Genomic DNA, 19,926 nt, shown 5'->3' with positions numbered 1-19,926 from the left:
GCCCTAAAATTATTGAACTTGATATTGAGTCCAGAGGGCTGCAGGGTTCCCAAGCGGAAAATGAGGTGTTTTTCCTCCAGTTTGCACTGGGCTTCGCTGGAACACTGCAGCAAGCCAGAGACGGACATGTTGGTCAGGGAACAAGGTGGTGTGTTAAAGTGGCAGGCAACAGGTAGGTCAGGGTCTGTTTTGTGAGCAGAGCGTAGATGTTCTGCAAAGCGGTCACCTAGCCTACGCTTTGTCTCCCCAATGTAGAGGAGACCACATTGTGAGCAGCGAATGCAGTAGACTAGATTCTGGGAAGTGCAGGTGAAGTGTTGCTTCACCTGGAAGGTATGTTTGGGACCTTGGATACTGGGGAGGGAGGAGGTAAATGGGCAGGTGTTGCACCTTTGCCAGTAGCATCTTCACAGATGCTGCCAGACCTGCTGAGCTTTTCCAGCAACTTTGTTTTTGTTCCTGATTTACAGCATCCACAGTTTTTCATTTTTTACCTTTCATTCTAGATTGCCTGACAAGGGGGAATCCCCATAGCATCTTAGACCTCAATTAGAACTCCCCTTATTTGTCTAAATTCCAGAGAATAGAGGCCTAAATTACTCAATCTCCCTTCATAAGAAGAATCCCTTATCTCTGCAATCCATGTAATGAACCTCCTCTGAACTGTCTGCAATTCAACTACATCCCTCCTTAAGAGGACTAAAATTATACGTAATACTCCAGATGCAGTCTCATTGCATTATACATTTGCAGCATCACTTCCCTATTTTTTTATACACTATTCCTTCAGCAATAAATGCCATAATTCCATTTGCCTTCCTTATTACCAATGTCCTGTATGATTGATACACAAGGACTCCCAGATCCCTCTACACTGAAGAACTCACACTTATCCACATTAAACTTCATCTGCCAAATTTTAGCCCATTCACTCAACCTGTCTGTATCCGTCTGTAAATTCCTCAGTTCTTCATTGCACTTTATTTTCCCATATATTTTAGTGTCGTCTGCAAATTTGGCTATAGTACTTTCTATCCTTGCATCCAAGTCATTGATATAGATTGTAAATAGTTGGGGCCTGTGAACTGAACCCTGTGGCAGACCACTCATTACGCTTTGCCAGCCAGAAAAGGACCCTTCTATCCTAACTCTGTTTTCTGTTGGTTGGCCAATCCTCTTTCCCTAGCTAATAAATTATCCTGAACCCCATGTGATCTTACCTTGTGTATTAACCTTTTTATGTTGCACCTTATAAAATGCTTCTAGAAGTCCAGATATGCTACTTCTACAGGATCCTCATGATCCATGTTACATGGCATATCTTGAAATCATAGAATGCCTAAAGTGTGGAAGAAGGCCATTCGGGCCCTCAAGTCCACACTGACTGCACCACTGTGCAGTCCTGAGCTACATCTTCAAAGAACGCTAGTAAATTTGTCAAATATAATTTACCCTTCATAAAACCATGCTGACCCTGATGCATTGTGTTTTGATGTTCAGAATTTCCTGTCATTACTCCCTTCTGATGACAGATATTAAACTAACTCGTCTGTAGTTTCCTACCGTCCGCCTCTCTTTTGTTTTGTATCAGGGAGTTTTATTAGCATTTTTACATTCCAGTAGAACCTTTCCCACATCCATGGAAATTTGGAATATAATAACCAAAGGATCCACTATGTGTGTTGTCACTTGTCTGCTTTCAATCCTAATAGTTTCCTCAGTACTTTTTCTCTTTTGATTGTTCTATGTTTCTCCCTTTTTATAACATCTAAATTACCTGTTACTTCTATAAATTATAGATGGGATGTTTATGAACTGGCTGTGTGTTTAATAATTGTGCAGCTTTCTTGTCATTTTCCCTACTTATTTTATTTTTGGATTTTAGATTTCAGTAGGATCTGAATTTGTGTTATCCAGATCATTATTTCAGGCCTCTGGATTGCAAATTCAGTAAAATAACCACTGTGCAACTGTACCCAATTAGCTAATGTAAGCCTACAGGAAATGCCTGCTATAGATAACTATCCAATGACTCTTTCTGTGTGAGGTCTGATTGACTGATACTGTGTGGTTGATATTTTTGCTGATATGTACTCCCAAGTTGGATTAACTGCTGGAGGACTGACTGTGCTTGGAACAATTACTGCAGTGTGTATCAGTGCAGCACAATTTAGATAGTATGGCTCCCTCTATACTGCTTCATCAGACACTGCATTGCCTCACATGAAACTGAGCAGTGTATGTTCTTAACACTCTGCGGGGGATCTGATTAGGTACAAAGTATGTTTGGTAACAGTTTCCATGGTCAAGTGTGGCATTGCATTGTTCTGTGCTAATGAGGCCATAATCCATAGATATATCACATTTTGAGTGCTCTGCTTTCAGATCCTTCAGTATGACATGTGGAATGTCACTCCCACTGATCTTTGGGACTGGAAGGGGCTAAAGGAAAAGATTGCAAAGTAAGTTTCCACGAGTGATTTTGAAAGTAAAGAGAATTTGAGATTTTTTTGGAAGGTGGGGAAGAGTGTACATTTGATTTTTTTATTTCTTGGATTAAATTTTTAATTAAAATGGAGACTGGGATGCCCAGGCTGGAAAACTGTGCAATGTATCCTTGGTAGCAGAGCATGAAGCCAAGTGTTTAAGTTGGGTCATAACAGGATCTTAGTGGGTTTATCAATGTTTGCAGTGGCACTTGTGATGCAGTTCATTGTTCAATTATGATATTTATCTTCCTCCGCTTCAGTACACCTGACCCTAAGCCTAAGGATTATTCGTAGTCTTTTCATATTTAACCTCCCAAATCCTTTCTTCATATTGAAGGTGTTATGACCGATGTTCACTCTAAGTTGTGCGTGCTTGCAGACCCTCTTGGTTTCAGAGAATGGCACATTGACGGCATTGACTTCCACATCCAGATGTAGCCGCTGCACATGAACCTTGGAGGCCTGCTGGCTTTCAGTCATCCTCAAAGTGATGGAAGGGGGCATTGACCGTGCCATCACGTAGCACTTGCACAAAAAAACAGTAAACTGATGCTCAGTCTGGGTTCCGCAAGGCCACTCAGCTCCTGATGTTACAATAGTCTTGGTTCAATCATGGACAAAAGAACTGAATTCCAGAGGTAAAGTGAGAGTGTGACAGCCTTTGACATCAAAGCCATATTTGACTGAGTGTGGCATCAAGGAGCCCAAGCAAAACTGGTATCAATTGGAAGCAAGGGTGGAAACTCTCTGGATGCAGTCTTATCTGGCACAAGGAAAGATGGTTGTGGTTGTTGAAGGTCCATCAGATTTTAGCCCTTGAACATCTCTCAGGAGTTTCTCAGAGGTATCCTAGGCCCAACTATCTTCAGCTGTTTTCTTTATTCATTCATGGGATGAGGATGTTGCTGGTTAGGCAGCATTAATTGCCCATCCCTAATAGCCAGTTTCATCAATGATCTTTCCTCTGTCACAGGGTCAGAGTGGGGATGTTTACTGATGTTTGCACAACATTCAGCACCATTTGTGACTCCTCCAATCTGAAGCAGTCAGTCCAAATGCAGCAAAACTCAGAAAATATCCAGGCTTATGCCGACAAGTAGCAAGTAATATTTGCCTGATACTTGCATGGCCTTTTGACTATCTCCAACAAGAGGACATTTAACCATCTACCCACGATGTTCAATGGCATTACCATTGCTGAATGTCCCATTATCATCATCCTGGAGGTTACAATTGACCAGAAACTCAACTGTACTATTCCATATATACGTGTGGCTATGAGAAAAAGTCAGAGGTTGGGAATTCTGCCAGTAACTCACCACCTAACTCTTGAAACCTGTTTAACATCTACAAGGGACAAGTCAGGAGCGTGGTGGATTATTCCCCACTTGCCTGGATGGGTGCTGCTCAAAACTATCCAGGACAAAGCAGCCCACTTGATTGGCACCACATCCACAAGCATTCAGTTGCTTCACCACCAACACTCAGTAGCAGCAGTGTGTACTGCCTACAAAATGCACTGCAAAAATTGACCAAGTTTCTTTGGACAGCACCTTTTAACATCTACCGCCACTTTCATCTTCAAGGAAAAGGGCAGCAGATACATTGGAACCCTACCTCCTGCAAGTTCCCCTCCGCGCCACTCACCATCCTGACTTGGAAATATATTGCTGTTCCTTCATGTTACTAGGTCATAATCCAGCACCTCCCTCCTGGACAGTGTAGAGACTGTCTCTGTATCAAATGAGCTGCAATGGTTCAAGAAGGCAACCCACCACCACCTTCTCCATGGCAGTTAGGGGGTGTACGATTAAATTCTGGCATACCCTGTAATGCCCACACCCCATAAACAAATAAAGATAATTTGGATCTGAAGATTCTCTGTGGTCTACTGGTTTGCTACCTGTGACATCAGCCAAGACCTTTCCCATTGACTCATCTGGTCTGATTGTGTGGTCCTTCGCAGTATATAGGAGAGTTATATTTGAATGGTATCTGCATTTTTTTTTAAACTGGGTGGTTTTGGCCCTATACCCTGTGGATAATGAGGATTTGGTGTAGCTCAATAGTTTTCAAAAAGCTGGTGCAACTGCAATGTGCTGTGAATGCCCTCCTTCAGTACTGCCTGAATCTATGATGTAGAATGTGCCAAACTCTAATTGGTGGTTTGTTTTTTGTGGATTGATGCTTTGTGTTAAACTTTTGTCTTTTTCTGAGAATTTTTGATATGAGGCCTCTTATTCTTTGCACTTTTCACTCCACTTAGATATGGTGTTAGGAACAGCCTCCTGATTGCTCCAATGCCTACTGCATCAACAGCTCAGATCCTAGGTAACAACGAGTCAATTGAACCGTACACCAGCAACATCTACACACGCCGAGTATTGTCTGGAGAGTTTCAGGTCAGTTGCCTTCATATAAGTGGGCTGAAAGTGCCAAGTAATGTGGGCGGCGTAGTATTTAAAACAATGACATTTGGCAAGTTGCAGCATGTTTATGGTTATATGTATTGTCCTCACAGATTGTTAACCCACACTTACTGAAAGATCTGACTGAACGTGGACTGTGGAGTGAAGAAATGAAGAACCGGATCATTTCTCAGAATGGATCGATCCAGGTTTAAAAAAAACATTGCATCTTGTGGCTCATCTTGTTCACTTTGGAGAGCTTCTGTCATTAGCAACAGTTTAAATCTCATTTAATTCTCCTTTATCCATCTCATCTGGGCTTAGTATCTTAGAACGTAGAACAGTACAGCACAGTACAGGCCCTTCGGCCCACGATGTTGTGCTGAACTTTTACCCGAAACCTAAGGTCTATCTAACGTCCACCGCTACCTTATACTATCATCCATAAGCCTGTCTAATAGCCGCTTAAATGCCCCTAATGAGGCCAACTCCACTACCCTCTCCGGCAATGCAATCCACGCCCCTACCACTCTGAGTAAAGAACCTACCTCTGACGTCTCCCCGATATCTACCTCCTTTCACTTTAAAACTATGCCCCCTCGTAAAAGCTACCTCCACCCTAGGAAAAAGTCTTTGGCTGTCTACTCTATCTATACCTCTGATCATTTTGTACACCTCTGTCAAGTCACCTCTCATCTTGCTTCCCATTTCTAGAAATGAGAATTGATTCCAAAAGTAATCAAGAATCTAAAGGGAGGAGTGCCACGGTAATAATCTTCCAAGTACCTTGAGATGCTGGAAAAGTCCCAGAGGGTTGAAAAGCTGCCACTGTTAACACTTTTAGCTGCCCTTCCCCTAGAATAAATGGGTAACGGAAAGCCTGTCAGCTTAACATCTGTTTTTGGGGAAAATGTTACAGTCATTTATGAAGGATTTAATAGCAGGACATTTAGAATACAGCATAATCAAGCAGTGTTAGTTCAAGAAGGGGAATTCATGCATGGCAATTTTATTAGAATTCTTTGAGGTGGGAGTGAGCAGCATAGATAAAGGGGAAGCAGTGGATGTACAAAGAACAGTACAGCACAGGAACGGGCCCTTCGGCCCACCAAGACTGCACTGACACATACCTTTCTAAACAAAAAACCTCATTCCTCTGCACTGTCCGTATCCCTCAATTCCCTGCCTATCTGTCAAGATAGCTCCTTAGACTTGCTTTGGATCTACCTCTACCACCACGCCTGCCAGCACGTTCCAGGCATTTAGCATCCTCTGTGTTTAAAAAAAAAAGAAAAAAAACTGCCTGTCACATTTCCTTTAAGCTTACTCCCTTTTATCTTAGACCACGACCCCTGGTAGTTGACATTTCTATCCTGAGAAAAAAGACTGACTATCCATTCTCTCTATGCCTCTCATAATTTTGTAAGGTTCTATCTAATTGCCCCATATCCTTAGATGTTCAAGTAAAAACAAATCAAGTTTTTTCCAATCTCCTCCGTAGCTAATACCCTCCAAACCAGACAACATCCTGGTAAACAGTTTCTGTACCCACTCAAACCTCTGCATCCTTCTGGTAGTGTAGTGACCAGAACTGTACACAATATTCCAAATTTATCCTAAAGCTCTATACAGCTACAACATGATTTGCCAGTATTTAAACTCTATACCCCGAACAATGAAGGCAAGCATGGCGAATACCTTCTTGATTGGCTTATCCACGTGTGTCGCCACTTTCAGGAAACTGTGAATCTGTGCACCTCAAACCCTCTATGTTGATGCTGCTAAGGGTTCTGCCATTTACTGCATGTTTCCCTCCTGCATTAGAAAGTTATAATATATTTAGATTTCCAAAAGCTGCTCAAGGTATCGCACATATGACCGCTTAGGACAAAAGAAAGCCTAAGGTGTTGGAGCTATTATATTCAGGTGGATAGTTGGGACAAAATTGATTGAACAAGAGCCAAGTTTGTGGATGACACAAAAGTAGGTTGGAAGAAGTGAGAATGACAACCTGTGAGTTATCAGCCTGAGTGGGCAAAAACCAAGCAGGTGGAATGTAATGTGGGAAAATGTTGGTTTGTGTACTTTGGTAGGAAGAATAGGAGAACTGCACTCTAAATGGGGAAAGACCACAGAAACTGTAGCACAGAGATTTGGGAGTCCTGGTGCATAATCACTAAAAGTTAGCAGTTGGCAAATAATAGAGAAGGCAAATAGACTGTTTGTTTATTTCAAAGGAAACAGTGTATAAAACTAGGGAAGCCTTTTGGAAACTTTAGAAGACACTAGTCACACCATTGCTGGAATATTGTGAACACCCTTAGTCTACTTATCTAAAAAAAGATGTATTGACATCAAACAGCCCAGAGGAAGTTCATTAGGCTGATCCTTGGTATGGAGGGATTCTCTTATGAGTAAAGGTTGAGTAGGTTGGGTTTATAATTGTCGGAGTTTAGAAGAATGACAGAAAATCTTATTAAAAATAAGATTATCAGAGGTCTTGACAAGCTAGGTGCTTTTAGCCCTTGTGGTTATGTTTAGGACCAGAGGGCAAAATCTGAGTAAGGAGTCACCCAATGAAGACAGTTGAGGAGGCATGCTTGCTATGTCAGCCATATCTCACTTGTGCTTCTTGAGTCGCAACAATTTGGATTCAAGACCCACTCAGACTTGAGCACAAATAAAAAAACAAAAGTCTGATAATGCATACTGTACTGAGAGAGCTGCTGTCTTTTGGATGAGAAAACCAAAACTCTGATGAAACAATACATGACATTTTTTCAGAAGAGAGCAGAGAATTCCTGCCCTGTCCTGGCCAGTATTTATTCCTTGATCAATATTACTAAAACAAGTTGTCTGGTCATTAGTGCATTACTGTTAGTGGAATTTTGCAGTGTGTGTCTATTGCATGCTATGTTTCCTACATCACAACCTTGATTACACTGCAAAAGTACTTTATTGGCTGTGAAGGGCTTTGAGATTTTTTGAGAAGATTTGTAGCTTGGGTCGTGGATGAGTTTGCAGTCTTGCTCGCTGAGCTGGTGTGTTTGATTACAGATGTTTCGTCACTCTGCTAGGTGACATTATCAGTGCGCCTCTGATGAAGCGTTGGTGTTCTTTCCCACTTGTTATTTATATGCCTCGGTTTGCTGGGGTGGTTGGTATTACTTCCGGTTCTGTTTCTCAGTGGTTTGTATATCGGGTCCAGTTCAATGTGTTTGTGGATGAAGTTCTGGTTGGAATGCCAGGCCATCCAGGAATTCCCTGGCATGTCACTGTTTGGCTTGTGCTGTTCTGCTGGCACTCTAACTGGAACTCCGTCAATAAACACATTGAACTGGACCCGATTATACAGATCACTGAGAAACAGAACCGGAAGTAATACCAACCACCCCAGCAAACCGAGGCATGTAAATAACAAGCGGGACAGAACACCAAAGCTTCACCGGAGTGCACTGATAAAGTTACCTAGCAGGATGACGAAACGTCTGCAATCACCACTCGGCGAGCAAGTCTGCAACCTCAAGGGCTCTGAGACTTCCAATATATAAATGCAAGTCTACAAGTCCTGAAGGCAATCCATTTCCCATTAACTCTGCCTTAAATTGTTTCAAATGTTCCCACACTTGGTGTGACAACTAAATACTTCTGCTAGTGTTACACAGCCCATCGCAATTCAAGATTGCAACACAACAGTAATTGACTCTGTTCTGTCATTGTAATCAATCATTGTAATTATTCTTACCCCCTCTGATTCTATAATTCCTAATAGTCTGGGCCTAACAAGTCGTATCAATCTGCTTTGACATTTTCATTGGCTTCCAACCATTTTGAAGGATGAGTTCAAGATATCCAGTATCCTTATGAAGTAATTCCTTGCTATGCCTCTAAATGGCCTGCCTCCAGATAATAGGTTTGGTCTACACCACCTTTACCTCACCAAATTTTTGGATTCCTCCCATTATATTTCAGCCGTGAATACATTCAGCAAAGGCTCTGTCCAAGAAGTAACAAAAAAATGGATGGTGAATTTCGGAGTTACAGTAGTCACCATTATGCTGAACAAATCCTGCCATCGTACGTGTTATAAGCAGTGGAATAACTAAAGGAATAATTAAAAGAAAAGTGAAAGAGCAGAGGCATATTAATTAAGGGTGGAGGGGAGGGGTTGCAGAGCTGCACTGTGCCATCTCATGCAGCCATATTTTAAGCCTGTCTTTTTCAGCATGATGGTCTGCTGAAGCTATGAACCTTTTCCTTTTGGCAGAGCATTGAGGGGATCCCTGAGGACCTCAAGTCACTGTACAAGACAGTCTGGGAGATATCGCAGAAGATTGTGATTAAGATGGCAGCAGACCGTGGGGCTTACATTGATCAGAGCCAATCGCTCAACATCCATGTTGCTGAGCCTAATTATGGCAAGCTGACCAGCATGCATTTCTATGGCTGGAAACAGGTAAATCATCAGGGTGGTGATATGGATCCCATATGCCAAATGGCAGGAACAATGTGAAAAGATTGGTGCAAAGAGATGACAGAAATCTCTCTTTCACTGGGTTGTGCGCATATGAATACAGGAAATGGGAGTTAAAATTGATGAGTCCTTGAGTAGAATTGGCAATTAAAAGAAAACTCCCAACTCTCTAGGGGAATGGATATGTGCAAGCTTGATTGAACTCTGGGATCAATATTCTATTCCCACTAGTTTATATCTAACCCCTTCCCACAAGTTGAATCTGCTACTAACAATATTTCGACTTGTTCAGTGACTTGCTGAGGCTGTTGGTGTTTATGGCACATTCACCTTTCCCTACAAGAGTGAATCCCTTCACTCAGAAGGGGACCAAACTTGAGGTGTTGGGGGTGTGCAGATGAATGAAAAATTAGTCGTATATGACTCTGAAATAACATTCTATCCAAACTGCTGAGATCTTGGTGTGCCTGCAATTCTGCATCTTGAACGTTGTGATTTTAATCATTCAACTGTTGATAGCTGTTGAATTCTGTTTTTATTACAAACTTTAGAATTTCTTCCCAAAACACTTACCCCTCCACTACAGTCTCCTCCTTTCAGACACCTGAAAAGTTTTGACTAAGCTCTTGGTCACCTGTCCTAAAATATCCTATTCCTGTGTTGAACTGTCTTGGAGAATTAACCCTGTAAAAGACTAAGTTATTGCAAGGTATTGAGAGCTGAAAGACTCAACCTGCCACATTGAAAGCCCCTCTGCTTTACTTCACAGGGACTGAAGACTGGCATGTATTATTTAAGGACCCGCCCTGCAGCCAATCCTATCCAGTTCACTTTGAATAAGGAAAATCTCCAGGAAAATGCAGCAGTGGCTGCAAGCATGAAGGAGAAGAACAAAGCAGCCATGGTGTGTTCTCTGGAGAACAGAGCAGATTGCCTGATGTGTGGCTCTTAAACCCAGGGCTGTTCCCTGAGGCTTTGCCAGTGTGCTTTTAATACTGGGTGTAGGTGTCACTGGCAACCCAACGACAAGGGGCATTCAGGGAGCCCTATCAGTTCACCAGATCTCATCTGTTAACAGATACATTTTCATGTGAATCTTTGTCACAACCTGGATTTAAATGCAGAACTAATGAGGTCATTGCTAGGAGATCATTTTATCCTTATACTTGATATACAGCTTTTGTGGAAGGCACAGCACTAGCCGTAGTCATCGAGCAGCTTTTGAATTGCTGAGTTTGGGTTTGTAAGTTTGATGAGTGCTGTATTGTTGAGTGGGTTCCCTTTGAGAAGGAACTGCTGATGGTATGGTTTCAATAATACTGGATTGTGAGCATTATGTCCCAGGTGCTACTGCACTCACTGCCAAAGGATTAGGTGGGTGGTTTGACTATTGTTCAACTATAAGCTCATGATTCTTGGTGTATATTCCTTGTACAGTTTCTTAACTATTATGAATGGTGAACCATCATTAAATTTGCCTATAAAGCATTTTGTTCCTCTTTCTGAAGGTTGGGCTGGATTCAGTTGGTACATAGCTCAGTGGTAGCGTATTTCCACCAATGTCATACTTTCAGACTGAACTCAAGAAACTGAGCACAGACTCTAAATTGAAAATTCCTGTTAAGTACTTAAGTTCTGAACTTCCAAAGGTATCCTACACAAACCCAGTGACAACGCTTCAAAAGTACTTGGCAGGTTGTGAAGTACTTTGGAGACATCTGGAGTTGGTGAAAGAAGCATAGGACCAGCATGATCACACCTCATTATCTTTGGTGTCTTATGGTTGATCTAGTTGTGTTCCATTGCAGTTTTCCCATGTCCTAAGTTTCTATGTAGAAGTCCTTGATGGTTCGGAATGCTAGTTTTGCACAACTGCCAGCATTGTGGCAATTGATAGAATACTTAGGACTTGTGTATAATGAAGGCCGATGCAATGGGAATTCTTCATTTGAATGTTTTAGTCCCTCACCTTGGAGCAGCATTTCCCCAACTTTTTCTTGGTATGAACCCATTTTAAGGTCGCAGACTTTGTGTGAGCCTAGTGAGAATCTGGGACTGAGTGTTGGGTGGGGGAAGAGTTGACAAGGCAGGATTTTCAAAATAGACAAACATCTCTCTATTCATGGCCTTCTATTGCAATTGCAGCAGCAATGAGGACTTGGAACAGTACATTAAACCACACTCAGCTGAAAAATGCAAGGCTTTAAATGAGCATCATAACTCAAACCTATGACCATTTCCATTGAGAAGGACAAGGGCAGCAGATACATGGGAACACCACCTGCAAGTTTCCCTCCAAGCCACTCATCATTCTAATTTGGAAATATCACTGTTCTTTCAGTTTCCTAAACACATTCCCTAAGGACATCGTGGGTCAACCTACATCACATGGACTGCAGCAGTTCAAGAGGCAGCTCCCCAGCGAAATCCTGGGCCAGACAGCGAAGCCCACATCCTGGGAATGAATAAAATAAAAATTGACTCTTAAGTTCAATGGCAACCATTGCTGCCTCTAAGCTCGTGACCCCAAATCTCCTGTATCTGCTGCCTGGTTTAGTTTGGAAACCTAGTTGGACCAAATGGTCTGTTTTTATGCTGTATGACTCTTGCCATGGGTGGTAGAGGTTGTGGGTTTGAATGGTTAGGTCAGAGGAGCCTTGATTAACTTCTGCAATGCATCTTGTAGCTGCTAAACTGCTGCCACAATGTTTTGATTGTGGGTGAGAAATTTGAAGGTAGTGGACGAAGTACCGATCAATTTGGGCTGCTTTGCCCTGGATAGTGTCGAACCTTGTGTCGTTGGGATTACATGGATCCAGGCAGGATAATCTAAGGCTTTTTTATGCATATATTAGAGGATAGCAAGGCAAAGAGTAGGCCCCCTCAAGGACAAAGGAGGGAAGTTGTGTGGAGACACAGGAAGTGGGAGAGATCCTTGAGGTTGGTTGGCTCGCCGAGCTGGTTTCTCGTTCCACAGATGTTTCGTTACTGTGCTTGGTAACATCCTCAGTGCAGCCTCTGATGAAACGACGGTGTGGTTTCCCGCCTGGTTTTTAAACTCTGAGTTTCGTTGCGATGGATTGCCTCACTTCTGGGTTTCCTCCTTGGTGGAATGTATATGGGGTCGAGTTCAATGTGTTTATTAAATAGCATGCTTCGTGGAGTGCCGTGCTTCCAGGAATTCTCGTGCTTGTCTCTGCCTAGCCTGTACCAGGATCTTGGTGTTGTCCCAGTCGAAGTCGTGATTCTCCTTGTCCATGTGGATTGAGATGAGTGAGTATTGGTCGTGTCTTCTTGTAGCCAGTTGGTGTTCATGTACTCTTGTTAGTTTCCTTCCTGTTTGTCTGATGTAGTGTAGCTTGCAGTCTCTGCAGGGGATATTGTAGATGACATTGGTCCTGTCCATGGCGGGGAGTGGGTCTTTAGTTCGGGTGAGCACTTGTCGTAGGGCTGATGTCGGCTTGTGTGCCACTCTGATGCCTAGCGGTCGTAGGAGTCTTGTGGTGAGTTCTGACGTGTTCCCACTGTAGGGTAGTGTGATGAGTGTGTCGGGGTGTGTAGAATCTTTCTGATGCTGTTCCTCTAGGCATCTCCTGACCCAGTTCTTTGGATATCCATTATCCTTGAACACTTGGAAGAGGTATTCCTCCTCCTCTTGGCGTAGTTCCGTGTTGCTGCAGTGTGTTGTTGCCCTTTTAAATAGTGTTTGCATGCAGTAGAAGAACGAACAACTCCCAATCCTGGACGTCATGGTAGAGCGCCAGACAAATGGGGAACTGCAAATGAAAGTACACTGAAAAGCCACACACACAGACCAGGTATTGAACTTCAATAGTAACCATCCCAGCACACAAACGAAGCTGCGTGCAAACACTATTTAAAAGGGCAACAACACACTGCAGCAACACGGAACTACGCCAAGAGGAGGAGGAATACCTCTTCCAAGTGTTCAAGGATAATGGATATCTAAAGAACTGGGTCAGGAGATGCCTATAGGAACAGCATCAGAAAGATTCTACACACCCTGACACACTCATCACACTACCCTACATCAGGAACACGTCAGAACTCCCCACAAGACTCCTCTGACCGCTAGGCATCAGAGTGGCACACAAGCCCACATCAGCCCTACGACAAGTGCTCACCCGAACTAAAGACCCACTTCCCGCCATGGACAGGACCAATGTCATCTACAAGATCCCCTGCAGAGACTGTGAGAAACACTACATTGGACAAACAGGAAGGAAACTAACAACAAGAGTACATGAACACCAACTGGCTACAAGAAGACAAGACCAATACTCACTCATCTCAATCCACATGGACAAGGAGAACCACGACTTCGACTGGGACAACACCAAGATCCTTGGACAGGCTAGGCAGAGGCAAGCACGAGAATTCCTGGAAGCATGGCACTCCACGAAGCATTCTATTAATAAACACATTGAACTCGACCCCATACACATTCCACTACGGAGGAAACCTGGAAGTGAGGCAATCCATCGCAAAGGACCCCAGAGTTTAAAAACCAGGCGGGAAAACACACCTACGCTTCATCAGAGGCTGCACTGAGGATGTTACCAAGCACGGTAATGAAATGTCTGTGGCGAGCCAACCAACCTCAACACTCACAACCCAAGCTACAGATCTACTCCAAAACCTTGGGAGAGATCCTTAATAAATACTTTGTATCGATATTCACTGAGGAGAAGGACATGACTGATTTTGAGGTCAGGGATGATTGTGTGAATACTGCATTATATGTTAAAGGAGGAAGTTTCAGGTATCCTACATTGCATTAAGGGAAACTAGTCCCCAGGCCCAGATGGGATAAATCCCAGGTTCTTGCAAGAGGAAAAGGAAGAAATAGCTGGGGCATTAGCAGATATCTTCACATCCTCCTTGACCACAGGTGAGGTTCCAATGGAGATGGCCCATATTGTTCCCTTGTTTAAGGAAGGAAGCAGGGATAATCCAGGAAGTTATAGGCTGCTGAGTCTGACATCTGTGGTGGGGAACCTCTTGGAGAAGATCCTGAGGGACAGGATTTATGCACATTTGGAAGAAAATGGACTAATTAGTGATAGGCAGCATGTTTTCATATGGGGAAGGTCATGTCTCACCAGCCTGATCAAATTTTTGTGAAGAGATGATGAAGATACTTGAGGGAAGAGCTGTGGATATAGTTTATGTGGACTTTAGTAAGGCATTTGATAAAAGTCCCACATGGCAGATTGCTACAAAAACTAAAATCACATGGCATTTGGGGTGGGACGGCTAGCTAGATACAAAACTGGCTTGGTCATAAAAGACCGAGGGTAGCAGTGGAAGGGTGTTTTTCAGAATGGAGACTGGTGAACAATAACTAGTGGTGTTCCACAGGGATCAGTCTTAGGTCGTCTGTTGTCTGTAGCATATATAAATGATCTTGAGGAAAATGTGGATGGCCTGATTAGTAAATTTGCAGATGACATAAAGATTGGTGGAGTTGCTCATAGTGCTGACGATTATGAAAGGTTACAACAGGATATAGATTGGTAACTCAGGCACAGAAGTGGCAGATGGAGTTTAATCCAGACAAATGCGAGGTGATGCATTTTGGAGGATCAAATTTAAGTGTGAATTATACAGTTAATGGCAGAACCCTTAGGAACATTAACATACAGACAGATCTGGGTGTGCAGATCCACAGTTCCGTAAAAATGGTAACACGTGGCCAAAATGATTGAGAGGGTATATGGCATGCTTGCCTCATTAACTGGGGCGTGGAGTACAAGAGTTGGCAAATCATGTAGCAGCTACATAAAATCCTTGTTAGGCCTTTTGTGTGCAGTTTTGGTCACCACACTACCAGAAGAACGTAGAAGCTTTGGAGAGAATGCAGAGAAGATTCACCAGGATGTTGCCCGGTCTCGACAGCATTGGCTGTGAGGAAAGGTTAAAAAGACTAGGATTGTTTTCACTGGAAAGACGGCAGCTGAGAGGAGACCTGATATAGCTCTACAACGTTAAGAGGCATAGATAGGGTGGATAGTCAGAGGCTTTTTCCCAGAGTTGAAATTTCAATTACAGGGGGGCACAAGTTCAAGGTGAGAGGGCAAAAGTTTAAGGGAGATGTGCGAGGAAAGCTTTTCACGCAGAGAGTGGTAGGAGCCTAGAATGTACTGCCAGAGGTGGAAGTGGAAGCAGGCACATTGGTGACATTTTATGAGGCATCGGGATGGTTACATGAATAGGGAGGGAACAGAGGGATACGGGCCGAATAAGAGCAGAAGATTTGTTTGTTGTTAGTTTAGTCAGGGCATGGTGATAGACACAGGCTTGAAGGGCTGAATGGCCTGTTCCTGTGTCGTACTTCTCTTTTGTATCTTTGTGTTGTATGTTGCAAGTGGAGAGTATTCCATCACCCTCCTGATCTGTGCCTTAAGGACAAACTGGGCAGACATAAGCTGAATTACTCAGCACATAGTTCTTTATAGCCACAGTTGTTTTTGAATTTTGGAATAGAATAGCCTTTATTGCTCTAGAATGAGTCCAGTGAAAACGCTGTAATATTGCCCCTTGGTGCCATCTTAGGTACAGGGTACCTAGGTGCAGATGCCTCCAAGTCTTGTCACAGAATTGAAATAGTAAAAAATGATTAGCATGGGAATACAGAGTTTAATAGTCCAGACTGAGAATAAAAAAATGACTTGAATACATTAAAGTTACAGTCCTTTTCCACTGAGTCTGTGCCCACTGGGCTTCAAAACACAAGGCCTTACTGCCTCCATCTGCTGGCTTCTGTCTTGGACTCATCTCCAGGACCCACCCCCCGGCTGCCCTTGTTCATGGGGTGAGCACCCTTGACTCGAAGCATTTATTCCTCTTCCTTAATTGCCCAGGAAGCAGTTAGAATTCAACAACATTGGAGACAGGTGCAGGCCTGTCCAGGTAAGGACAACCAATTTCATTCCCTAAAGGATAATAAATGAAGATGGGTTTTTGTAACAGTTATTAATATTACATGGTCACTATTAGACTTAATTCCAGATTTTTAAGAATTCAAATTTATCCATCTCTGCAGATCCCTCACCATTTTGGCTACCCGTAACAAATTTTCTCACTTTCCAGAGAGGCTAGTGCAAACAAACACCCTTCACCCTCTGGTTTCTGCTGCTAAGCCAGTTTTGGATCTAATCTGCCAATTTCCTCTGAATCCCATGGGCTTTTACCTTCTTGATTGGTCTTGTCAAAAGCTTTACTTAAATCCATGTAGAACACATCAACTGGACTATCCTAATCCATATGGTTAGCCATGTCCTTGAAAAACAAGTGAACCTGTGAGATATGATCTCCCATGACAAAGCCATGCTGACAGCCCTTGATCCATGCCTCTTCCCCAGAGATTTAATCTCTTTCCTTCAGAATTTTTCTACTGCTGCTGTTCAATTCATTGGCCTTGGTTTCCTAATTATCTCTACACCCTTCTTGAATAATGGTAACATTGGCTGTCCTCCAGTCATCTGCCACCCCTCCTTTGACCAAAGAGAATTTGGAAATTAATGTCAGGATCCCTGCAATCTCCTCCCTTGTATCCCAGGTTGCTGTGGGAGACAGCTGGGCCTGAGGATTTATCCAATTTTAAGCCTTCTAATATCACAAATATCTTCTCCCTGATGATCCTCTTCCCAGATTTTCATATCTACATCATTCTTCTCCATAGTGATTACAGATATGAAGTACTCAGCTAAAACCTTTGCCTACATCTTCTGACTCCACCCACAGGTTGCTTGCGTCATTTAATGAGCCTGACTCCTTCCGTTTGTCCTCTTGCCCTGTTTATCCTAACATTACTCACAACATGCCTTTGGTGGGTAAAATAAAGGAAAACCTAGTTATTTTTTAAGAACAAAACCAGAAGTTGTTGGAAAAGCTCAGCAGGTCTGGCAGCGTCTGTGAAGAGAAAATCAGAGATAACATTTTGGGTCCAGTGACCCTTCCTCAGTTTACAGCATCTGCAGTTCTTTAGGTTTTTATTTAGTTTTTTTTTTCGTACTTTTGTTATCCTAATTTCTGTAAGTAATCCTTTCACTTTCTGTGCCACTGTAAAGTTTCTGGTGTCTGGAACTGGGTGTTGCTCTGGTTGAAGCTGGACCAGTATTTATGCCCTGGTTTACCAAAATTTGCTTTGGCATTCTATGACCTTTATCCACCAGCCTCTTCATATACACCTAGTCCATCTATGGCAGTGTGTGCGGATCCAGTATTGTTTAGTCCCTCAAGGCCCACAACAGAGTGGAAGAAAGTCAGAATCTTGAGGGACTGTTTAAGAGGTTGCTGCAGTTGAAGCTGAACCGGTGTCTTTGTACAGGTCTGTTCACTTGCTTTTCACTCTGGTCTGTTGCTAAATCCAGTATCCATTACAAATTGTGGCCAAATTGATAATCTAAATCATTTTTGGTTTGTGATAATATAAATCATTAGTTCAGGTTAAAAGAAGCAATAGTCAACTTGAGAGAAACTCAGGGGGTCTAATGGCATCTATGGAGAGAGAAACAGTTAATGTTTCATGTCTCCCAGTCGCGAACCACTTCAACTCCCCCTCCCACTCCTTGGATGACATGTCCATCCTAGGCCTCCTCCAGTGCCACAGTCATGCCACCCGAAGGCTGGATGAACAGCACCTCATATTCCACTTGGGAACCCTGCAGCCCAATGGTCTCAATGTGGACTTCACAAGCTTCAAAATCTCCCCACCTCCAACCTTATCCCAAGACCAGCCCAGCTCATCCCCACCTCGTTGACCTGTTTTTTCTCCATCTGTCCGCTCGTCCTACCTCACTGGCCAACTCTCACCTCCATTTTGTACCTACTTGCCTCATCCCTGCCTCCTTGACCTGTTTGTCATCCCTCCCACCTACCCACCCCTCCCTTCCCAATGACCAACCCCCAACCCAACTCCCTACCTACACTCACCCAGTACTGGCTCCATCCCCGCCTCCTTGACCTGTCCATCTTCTCTCCACCTATCTGCTCCTCTATCCTCCTTCCATCATCGCCTCCCCCTCTCTATTTATTTGTGTCCTCTTCCCCTCCCCCATTTCTGAAGTGCTGCTCGGCTTGCTGCGTTCATCCAGCTCTACACCTTGTTATGTCAGACTCCAGCATCGACAGTTCCTACTATCTCTGAATGTTTCATGTCTGATGACTCTTCAAAGCTTTCTTTTTCTGTCTGTACAGATGCTGTCGGACCCTGCTGGGTTTCTCTAGCGCTTTGCTCTCGTTATAGATTTCCAGCAGTTGCAGTATTTATCAATTTTTAAGTGGATTATTGTGCTGCTTTACATAAAACAGCGACATTAAAATACTCCATCTCCTACCGACCAACCTCATCCCGCCCCCTTGACCTGTCCGTCCTCCCTGGACTGACCTATCCCCTTCCTAACTCCCCACCTACACTCACCTTTACTGGCTCCATCCCCGCTTCTTCGACCTGTTTGTTTCCTCTCCTCTATCCATCTTCTATCCGCCTCCCACTCTCTCCCTATTTATTTCAAAACCCCCTTCCCCTCCCCCTCCCCCTTATCTGATGAAGGGTCTAGGCCCGAAACGTCAGCCTCTCTGCTCCTATGATGCTGCTTGACCTGCTGTGTTCATCCAGCACTACACCTTGTTGTCTCGGATTCTCCAGCATCTGCAGTTCCTACTATCTCTGATTCGACATTAAAATATATTGAGTAGGAAATGAGATCTGCTGAGGAGCAAGGTGACTTGAAATGTTAACTCTGCTTTCTCTCCATAGATACTGCTAGATTTCTCCAGTAACTTGTTTTTCAGAGCATCCACAGTCTTTATTATAAGGAAACTAAAACTGCACATAGTACTCCCAGGTGCAGTCTCACCCTGGCCCAACACAGCAACCGGCAGAAAACTGGGTTGTGGGATTAGATTACACAACACCATGGTCTCAGGTTATGCGCTGGCGGTCCGTGTTGCCTGCAACAAAGATGGCAGTGCCCCGTGCTATCACAGGCTGGCGGCGAGCTGCGCGTGCGTGACCGACAGCCCTTCGTTGCGCAAGCGCGGCAGAGGGGGCGGTGCGGCGGCTTGAGGTAGAGAGACCGGGAGCGCGCGGAGCGTTCACCGCACGTCCCCCCACCCCCTCCCTTCCCCACCATCACTACCCTCCCCGCCCCCAGGGGAGACAGAGACACAGAGAGAGAGAGAGAGAGCGTCTACCCACACGCCAGGCACATCAACAAGAGCGGCAGTCATGGAGGCCGCGGCCGCCCTCTTGGCCTGGTTGCTGTGCGCAGCGACTGTGAGGTGGAGCGGGGCCACACTGGAGGAGGTGGCCGGGGCAGGTGAGGGGGCCTTGTCGAGGTGTGGGGTGGGGGAGAGTCCGTATCGGAGCCACGGCCTTGGCTGCAGGCCGGGGCGGGGGGGAGAAAGAGTATACCCGGGGATTCGGGTGTACCGGGGGGAGGGATGGCCGGCAGTACCTGGCGATATGGCGCTGGGGATTGGGGTGGTTGGCAGGGGGAGTGTGTACCTGGGATTGTGGTGCCGGGTG

The 19,926-nt window shown here is 44.1% G+C and overlaps 2 protein-coding genes across 6 annotated transcripts in view; both read left to right on the top strand.

Moving 5' to 3' along the window:
- Positions 1–10,859, top strand: part of rrm1 (ribonucleotide reductase M1 polypeptide) — a 34,376-nt gene extending 23,517 nt beyond the window's left edge. For both annotated transcript variants that reach the window (XM_020535311.2, XM_048598327.1), the window contains exons 15-19: positions 2,386–2,462; positions 4,756–4,891; positions 5,011–5,106; positions 9,165–9,353; positions 10,141–10,859. In XM_020535311.2, coding sequence (XP_020390900.1) covers positions 2,386–2,462; positions 4,756–4,891; positions 5,011–5,106; positions 9,165–9,353; positions 10,141–10,323 — 681 coding nt within the window. In that variant the 3' untranslated portion in view covers positions 10,324–10,859. The remainder of the gene's footprint in view (positions 1–2,385; positions 2,463–4,755; positions 4,892–5,010; positions 5,107–9,164; positions 9,354–10,140) is intronic.
- An 8,631-nt stretch (positions 10,860–19,490) lies between these two features.
- Positions 19,491–19,926, top strand: part of LOC109936712 (stromal interaction molecule 1) — a 124,083-nt gene continuing 123,647 nt past the window's right edge. For 3 of the 4 annotated variants that reach the window (XM_020535310.2, XM_020535309.2, XM_048597794.1), the window contains exon 1: positions 19,492–19,717. In XM_020535310.2, coding sequence (XP_020390899.1) covers positions 19,627–19,717 — 91 coding nt within the window. In that variant the 5' untranslated portion in view covers positions 19,492–19,626. Of the gene's footprint in view, positions 19,718–19,926 lie in introns of all 4 variants that reach the window. The other variant, XM_048597792.1, reaches the window with a different exon arrangement.

This window comes from Rhincodon typus, chromosome 6 (genome assembly GCF_021869965.1).
Source record: "Rhincodon typus isolate 14 chromosome 6, sRhiTyp1.1, whole genome shotgun sequence".
Lineage (NCBI taxonomy): Eukaryota > Metazoa > Chordata > Chondrichthyes > Orectolobiformes > Rhincodontidae > Rhincodon > Rhincodon typus.
The sequence above is the reverse complement of the archived record's forward strand: the minus strand, read 5'-3'. Positions and strand labels throughout refer to the sequence as shown.